The sequence below is a fragment of the Dama dama genome, chromosome 7 (assembly GCF_033118175.1).
Source record: "Dama dama isolate Ldn47 chromosome 7, ASM3311817v1, whole genome shotgun sequence".
In the NCBI taxonomy this organism is placed as follows: Eukaryota; Metazoa; Chordata; class Mammalia; order Artiodactyla; family Cervidae; genus Dama; species Dama dama.
This window is the reverse complement of record NC_083687.1, coordinates 31,152,125-31,161,177: the sequence shown is the minus strand read 5'-3', so window position 1 is coordinate 31,161,177 and position 9,053 is coordinate 31,152,125. Positions and strand designations below refer to the sequence as shown.

General features: G+C 41.3%; 1 protein-coding gene across 1 annotated transcript; it reads left to right on the top strand.

Annotated features, from left to right (window-relative positions):
- Positions 1–2,141: 2,141 nt before the first annotated feature.
- On the top strand, positions 2,142–3,068 carry LOC133059112 (olfactory receptor 12D1-like). Its single transcript, XM_061146149.1, has one exon. The coding sequence runs from the start codon at positions 2,142–2,144 to the stop codon at positions 3,066–3,068; it is 927 nt and encodes a 308-aa protein (XP_061002132.1).
- Positions 3,069–9,053: the final 5,985 nt, after the last annotated feature.

The window sequence follows — 9,053 nt, the reverse complement described above, 5'->3', positions numbered from 1 at the left end:
ATATCTGCTTTTGTCAGGGTACCTGAAGGAAAACAATATACTTTGTAAATAATAGAGGAAAAAAAGATTCAAAAGGTTTCCTGCCTTTCAGTAAATAGGGCAAGTTTAGTCAAATATCAAACTTCATTACAGCTAATTTCCTTACAATTCCTTAGGAGTTTTAGCCTTCACTAAAGAAAAGGCTTCAGTCCCACCAATGAAATTAAAATTAATGCATCCCTGCAGTAGAAAATAAGAATTTTATTTCATACAAAAATCAAAAGAGAAAACACAATTTTCAACTGAGAGAAATTTGTGACAATTTGGGAGAGAGTTGATTTAAAGCACATAGACTTGGCCAGTGACACAGTGACTGAACTGTTAGGGGAATCACACTGACTAAAACCACCCCCCCTGGCCAGGCACCATCGTAACCATTTGCATGAGTTGTTTTACACCAGGAGGTCCTGGTAAGGAACATGGAATTAATAAGCCTCCACCAACTGGAAGAGTTCAGGAAAGGTCAAAAGGAGACACCACATATCTGACCATCTCCCAGAATCCTTCTCACTGGCATCCATCTTGTCTGAACAAGGCGTGCACCACCAGGAAGGATTTTGAGTCAGAAGGATTGGCTAAAGACAACCCAGAAACTAATCCCATCACCATAAAACCTGAGACTGTGAGCCATGTGGCAGAGCTGTTCTCCTGGGTTCCCTGACCCTACTGCTCTCCACCCTGGTCCCCTTTCTCAATAAAATCTCTTGCTTTGTCAGCAGATGTGTCTCCTCAGACAATTTATTTCCGAGTGTTAGACAAGAGCCCAGTTTTGGGCCCTGGAAGGGGTCCCCCGTCCTGCAACAGAACTAGAAGTGAAGAAGGTAAACCGCACTTGGGGTAGAATATTCCTTAATATTTGAAGAGCAAATTTATTGAAGACAAAATGAAAATGGAACTTCAGAAAGCAAATCATTCAGAAAACATAAGATTTTAAGAGGGTTGAACTCATACATACTTCAAAGAGAGATCAGTGTAGGGTAAAATAAGGAACTAGTGAGCTCATTTGAGGAAGAATTTTTCTTATCCAGGGATTTGGCAATTTGGGAAATGAAAAAGAGTCCCAGGGCAACTAGAGAAAAGAAGCATAATAACATTTGTCATCAAAGTAATAACTTGGGGATCCTGTTTTGAGAAAATTTATATTTACATATAAATTTATATTTTCTCAGATTGTAGGGGAAAACTAAGCTCACCATCACATAAAGCAGTAATAAAATGTCAAATATACCTCTGGCTATTGTCTGATTAATGTGGTCTTATTTCTTAGCCGGGACTTCCCTGGTACTCAGCTGGTGAAGAATCTGCCTGCAATGCAGGAGACCCCAGTTCAATTCCTGGGTTGGGAAGATCCCCTGAAGGAGGGTATGGCAACCCACTCCAGTATTCTTGCCTGGAGAATCCCCATGGACACAGGAGTGTGGCGGGCTACAGTCCACGGGGTCACAAAGAGTTGGACACGACTGAGCGACTAAGTACACCACAGCACATTTCTTACCCCAGTAAGGTTTTATGACTTTTCCAAGTGTGAGGGTCAGAAAGAGATCAGTATAAGAACACCACTAGCTCCACTAACATTCTAAGAGGAGGAAAAGTTATTACTATTATTTGAAAGAACATTTTGGTTTTTTAAAAAAGAATTTGTAGTTGTAATGTTTTCATTCCTGTCAACTGTTTTAAATTTAAAATACTTAAGATAGCTTATTAGCTATAGAGACAGCAGTGTGGTGAAATACTTAAAAAGTTGCTTCCTATTAGAGTTAACTTAGGAAGATAAAAAAAAAAGTTGTACAAGAATGTAGAAGTTCACAATGAGAGAACATAGCAGGCTTGCAATGTACTCTGAATTACTGGGAGAAAAAAAAACACTAATGACAAATCTTGTAAAGAAAATAAATGTTTGACTTATAGACCGTAAGTGATAGGTGGCCTTAGTATTTAATAATCTAATAGTCCAAATATGGCACTACCTCTGATTTGGGATTGTATAGAACAACAACACTATTCCTTAAAACATATTTGTCTCACCAAGAAATCCTGGGCTGGAAGGACTGGTTCTCATTAAAGATTGTCTTCCTCTATTATCTTGTCTTTTTTTTAAAGTGATGCTGAACCAAACTTCAATCACTGAATTTCTTCTCTTGGGAATGACAGACATCCAGGAACTGCAGTCTTTTCTCTTTGTTATTATTCTTATAATTTACTTTGTCAGCATGACTGGAAATGGAGCCATCCTGATAGTTGTCATCTCTGACCCAAGACTTCATTCCCCTATGTATTTTTTCCTGGGAAACCTGTCGTGTCTAGATATCTGCTACTCCACGGTGACTCTGCCAAAGATGCTGGAGAACTTCCTCTCTACACACAAAGCAATTTCTTTTTTGGGATGCATAAGCCAGCTTCATTTCTTCCACTTCCTGGGCAGTACAGAAGTCATGTTGTTGGCTGTGATGGCCTTTGATCGCTTTGTAGCTATCTGCAAACCACTTCGTTATACTGTTATCATGAATCATCAGGTCTGTACCCAGATGGCTGTCACTGTCTGGATCATTGGTTTTTTCCATGCCCTGCTGCACTCAGTAATGACATCTCACTTAAACTTCTGTGGTTCCAACCACATCCATCACTTCTTCTGTGATGTTAAGCCATTGCTGGAGTTGGCCTGTGGGAACACTGACCTCAATGAGTGGCTACTTCATACTGTCACAGAGACCATTGCCATGGGCTCATTCTTTCTAACGTTTCTCTCCTATTTCTACATTATTATCTATCTTTTCTTCAAGACTCATTCTTGCAGCATGCTTCGTAAAGCACTGTCTACCTGTGCCTCCCACTTCATGTTGGTTGTTCTTTTATTTGGCCCTGTTTTTTTCATTTACATTCGTCCTGCCTCAGGTAGCTCCATGGACCAGGACCGGACTGTTGCCATTATGTACAGTGTGGTCACTCCTGTGCTAAATCCACTGATCTATACTTTGAGGAACAAGGAAGTAAAGGGGGCCTTGAGGAGGGTGATCAGAAGGAGTCCCTGACTTGAAGAAGTCTAGAGAACTCTTAGAGGCATAAGTAAACAAGCAATGAGACAGTTGAGATGTGAAATAATACTGCTACTCAAAATCGCTTGCCGTATATATTACTTTGCCAACAAAGGTTCGTCTAGTCAAAGCTATAGTTTTTCCAGTAGTCATGAATGGATGTGAGAGCTGGACCATAAAGAAAGCTGAGCACTGAAGAATTGATGCTTTTGAACTGTGGTGTTGGAGAAGACTCTTGAGGGCCCCTTGGACTGCAAGGAGATCAAACTAGTCAATCCTAAAGGAATATTCATTGAATATTCATTGTAAGGACCAATGCTGAAGCTGAAACTCCAATACTTTGGCCACCTGATGCAAAGAACTGACTTATTGGAAAAGACCTTGATGCTGGGAAAGATTGAAGGCAGGAGGAGAAGGGGATGACAAAGAATGAGATGGTTGGATGGCATCACTGACTCGAAGGACATGAGTTTGAGCAAGCCTCGGGAGTTGGTGATGGACAGGGAAGCCTGGTGTGTTGCAGTCCATGGGCTCACAAAGAGTTGGATACTACTGAGCGACTGAACTAAACTGATACATGTACATAACAGAGGGAATAGTATAAAGGAAAAATAACTGGGAAAGTCTAGTCTAGGACTCAACAATACATTCTTAAGTAATAGAAAGTAAATTTGAGCAAATAGAATACTAGCCATGAAAGTCTAATGCTGAATTTGTTTTTGAGATATTAGTTGATAAAATTGATTTGTTATATATTGTAATAAGCTCTTCTCTGTATTTAGTTATAGAAATATGCCTCTATTGCCCATGTAGTGTGTAGATAGGTTGTTTTTAAGCCTATCTTTATGATCCCTCCACATTAGCACATTTTAATGTGAGAAGTAAAATTATGACGCTTTCAGAATTTGAAGATTTTAATTTAGGAGCATAATTACTCAGTTAGAAATGTAAATGTTAGCTCATATGATTGAAGAAGGGGAATTTTTAAGAGGTAGTCATGATTTCTTATTATCCAAGCAAAGAAGCAAAATAATAATAATTAAAGAAAATGAATTACAATGAAGCTGAAATTCCAATACTTTGGCTACCTGATGCCAAAAGCTGACTCATTTGAAAAGACCCTGATGCTGGGAAAGATTGAAGGTGGGAGGAGAAAGGGATGACAGAAGATGAGATGATTGGACGGCATCACCAACTCAATGGACATGAGTTTGGGTAAACTCCAGGAGTTGGTGATAGACAGGGAGGCCTGGTGTGCTGCAGTCCATGGGGTTGCAAAGAGTTGGACATGACAGAGTGACTGAACTGAACTGAATCATGAATTAACAGAAAACAAACAATGGTTCACCTAAGGAGTCTGGGAACCACTATTTTTAGAGATTTTCCGAAGTCATTGGCCAAACAGTCAAGAATTACTGTGAAATATTATTTAAAATGGAGGCAGGTTGAAAAAGCATCTCAAGGATATCTTTTCCTTATTTGTGGCTTACTTTTTCCCTCAACTTCTGGTCATGGAAAATGTTGATTTATAGAATTTTTCCCCTTTTTTGTTTTGTTTTCCTACTCTATTTCAACAAACTGTAATGCAATATAATATAATGTAATACAGGAAAAATAGTAAGAATAAACAAAATTAGTTTTCTTTCCCTTGTACTCATGTTCAGTCACAGCTCTTTGCTACTCCATGGACTTGTAGGCCACCAGGCTCCTCTGTCCAGGGGATTTTCCAGGCAAAATACTGGAGTAGGTTTCCATTCCTCCTCCTTCCCCTTACCTGGCAACAACTTTATACTAAGTAAAAGCAATGAGGCCATAATTTGTGATGTTTTTGCAGCTAATAGTAAAGACGCAGTATGTTCCTTGGTGTCTCAGTACCTAGGAGTAGCTGTTGGCCCAACGATAGGGTATCAGCAATTATAATTGTTTAGATACACACACAGGGCCTCCCAGTTCAGTGGGTAAACAACCTGCCTGCAAAGCAGGAGATGCCAGAGACGTGGATTCAATTCCTGGGTCAGGAAGATGCCCCTGGAGGAGGGCATGGCAACCCACTCCAGTACTGTCGCCTGGAGAATCCCATGGGCAGAGGAGCTTGGCAGGCTATAGTCCATAGCTTGCAAAGAGTCATACGTGACTGAAGTGATTGAGCATAGATATACACAAAGGCAAGACTATAAAAGTTATTTTGAACTGTTGGATTGACCATTCAAAGCTCCTGCTTTTACTTTTGCATACCCGAATAACTTGGTTCTGATCTCGTGCTTGTACTACTTCTATCTTCCTGCTCAGTCTTCTTTAACCCATCAATTCAGGTCTATAGGTGAGAAAAGGCATTTGTGGATAAGGTATATTCCCACTTGAACTATCTCAGACTAGCTTTTTGGTCAACTGTAATTTGTTCTATAATCCAGTCTGAATGGAGGTTATGAACTACAGAAGAACAATAGAGCTCTGATTTTATATTGCTGCATAAAACAAGAGGAACTAAAGAGCCTCTTGAAGAAAGGGAAAGAAGAGAGTGAAAAAGTTGGCTCAAAACTCAACATTCAGAAAACTAAGATCATGGCATCTAGTCCCCCCAGTGCATAGCAAATAGATGGGGAAACAATGGAAACAGTGAGACACTTTATTTTTGGGGGGCTCCAAAATCTCTGCAGATGATGACTGCAGCCATGAAATTAAAAGACATTTGCTCCTTGGAAGATCAGCCATGACCAACCTAGATAGCATAATAAAAAGCAGAGACATTACTCTGCCAACAAAACCTGTCTAGTCAAAGCTATGGTTTTTCCAGTAGTCATCTATGGATGTGAGAGTTGGACCATAAAGAAAGCTGAGCGCCAAAGAATTGATGCTTTTGAACTGTGGTGTTGGAGATGACTCTTGAGAGTCCCTTGGACTGCAAGGAGATCCAATCAGTCAGTCCTAAAGGAAATCAGTCCTGAATATTCATTGGAAGGACTGATGCTAAAACTGAAGCTCCAATACTTTGGCCACCTGATGCAAAGAACTGACTCATTGGAAAAGACCCTGATGCTGGGAAAGATTGAAGGCAGGAGGAGAAGGGACTGACAGAGGATGAGATGGTTGGATGACATCACTGACTCAATGGACATGAGTTTGAGTAGGCTCTGGGAGTTGGAGATGGACAGGGAAGCCTGGCATGTTGCAGTCCATGGGATAGCAAAGATTCAGACATGACCTGGCAACTGAACTGACTGATAGCACACTAGTACTCTGAAATTTACTGTTTTAAAACCACTTGTTTCATTAAATTGCGTTATTCCATGGGCCAGAAAACAGCAAGAGTTGACTCTGCTAAAGAAAGTCTGGGGCCTCTTGGTTACGTTAACATGAACAGTTGGTCATGGAATAGCTAGGACCTGATAAAATTTTTCCCTGTGTTTCTCCCTCCAGTTCCTCATTGTAACAGGTGGACATGGAATAGCTAGGAACTGATAAAATCTTTCCCTTTTTTTTCTCTCTTCCTCCACTTTCTCCTTGTGACTACCCTGTACTGCCTCAGCAAGGATAATGCAGGGACACGGGGGGCCAACAGACTAAGGCAAAAGCTGTTAGTCATTGAAAGAAAAAACCCATAACTAGAATTAACATCACTTCTATCATATTCTATTAGTTTAAGAAGTCAAAGACCAACCTCATATTTCTTCATAGAGAGAGGGAATAAATCCTACCTCTCAAGGGAAAGAGTGCCAAAGAATTGTGGCTATCAGCCCCATCTCTAACTGTTGTGGAAACCAGTACTTGAGAAACCAAGCACCACACTCAGAGAGTTGTAAAACTCAGGTTTATTTCACTGGTGGGCCCAGAGGAATTAACACTCCAAGCTCTGAGCCCCGAACAAAGGGGTTACAGAGTTTTTTATACATGACAGGCATGATTAAGTGGGTTTGTGGGTTTGCAGGGGCTAGAGTGATTGCAAAGAGCAGGACAAGGGTGAGTGAAATAATCTCCTGTTCCTAGTATTATGAGTCCCCACTTTCTGAGACCTATGTGACTAGACTTCACAAGGAGCAAACTGGGTTACAGAGGCAGAAGGAGCAGGAGGCTATGTAAAATTTTAACTTTTCCTCTTCAGTCCCACCTCTTGATGCTTCTGTCACTTGTAGAAGGCATCATCTCATGTTTTGGTAGGACATTCAGAGCTCCCCATCATTTAGGGGGCTATATTGAGCTATTACCATTGTAACTTTATGGATTCAATCCAAGAGGTTATGAACTGGCAATTACATTGAGAATACATGGGCCAAACAAGAGCATCGCAAAGAGCATGAAGAGAGGACCTGTTAAAGGGAGAAGCCACAATGCCCAGCTCCAGATATTGTTCTAACTACCCCAGGAATTAGCTAGTTTCTCTCTCCTTTTTATGATTTGTTCCCTTAGCTGTTGTGCCATGTCTCTGACTATTTCTGATTAGTTTACATAAAAGCAACATTCTTCATTTCATTTAAGAAGAGACAGAGTCCTCTCTTTTCAGCTGTCAGAAGGTCTAGCCCTCTCCTGTTCTGTAAAACCACCTCAGCCAGGGAGTCTAGTTGGTCCTGTAATGAAAAGCACAGCAATAATACCGATTAAGGGTAGAGGCCAGGGTTGACAATGAAAATCCATTGATATCTTGACAGCCGGATCCTCAAGCATCCACCGTGCATTGACCAGCCAGCTGCTGGAGTGTGGCTGGAGCAGGGCTGAAGAATCCTCAGGCTTCTGCCGCACGTTGACTAGTCAGGGGTCCTGTACTGCTTTCCAGGTGTCCTCATCACAGGAAGCTTCTGCCTTCTTGACTCTGGTGTGGTGGATCCAAGGGATGACACCTATAATTTTAACAGCAATAGGGGTTGCCAGGATGACCATGTGAAGGCCTGTCCAAACTGGTTGAAGTGGTTCCTTTTTTCAATCTTTAACCCATATCTCATCTCCTGGCTGACAGGGATGAACCCAGTTGTCCAAGGGAATGGGTGTCCTTTCTAAGGTTTCTCAGGCAATATGGTGGAAGACTTTTCCAGGGCCTGGAGGTGTTGGGACATCTCCAGGTCAGCTAGTTGTTGATGGTCTCCCTTGAGCTTTTCTATTACTGGGGGTGGTCTCCTGTATAAGATCTCAAAGGGAGAATAGTCTGAGGACCTCGGGGTGCATTTACAGAGGGAGCGGAGAGTCCACAGAATGATAAGGCAGCTTGTTCTAGCATTGCTTGGGTGTTGGCCAGGGGATATTCTTGTTGTACTACTACTTGGAGAAACAAACTTAACAAGAAAGTTAAAGATACATGGCCCAAAGATTAACAGAAGTAGGAAAACTGTTGTGGGGCTAGCCAGGAAAACCAGGTCCAGACATTAGTGCTTCTCTAGGTATGAGAAGATGCAAAATTTGGACTCATAAAAATCTTTACCTGAAAACATCCGACTAACTGGAGGCCTGTTTTCAGGGTTTTTCCCAGAGCACAGAGTGCCTTAATTTTTGTCTCCACCTTGAACTCCCTTTGAGGGGATGTTGAAGGTCAGAATCTTGTAGTGGTCATGATTTTAATCTTTGTAGAGGCAGCTGCCAAGGGCCAACTTCCAGTCAGCATGACCCCTTCATAGCCACATATTTGACTATGTTTTGGGGCTATTTCATGGTCATTGTGTCCCTTGGTGCTCGGAAGGCTCATTCCTGGGTCTAACAAAGATTCCATTGACAGGCCACTCAATGTGTTGTCACTAGACCAGGCCTTGTAAGTAGCAAAAGTCTCTGGACCATACCTATCTTACTAGCCTCTTGGTCCAGGAAAATATTTCCTCTTGCTGCTTCTTCCCATTTCTAGAGTTACATTATTACAATTATTGATCTCATATGAAACTTCATGTCAGCATTTTATCACAGGCTCAGTCACACATTTGGTAATGTAAGGAATAATATTCTGAAGCAAGCTACATAGAAAATAATATGGCTAGCAGTTATTAGTAAGGTCACCAGCAAGAAATT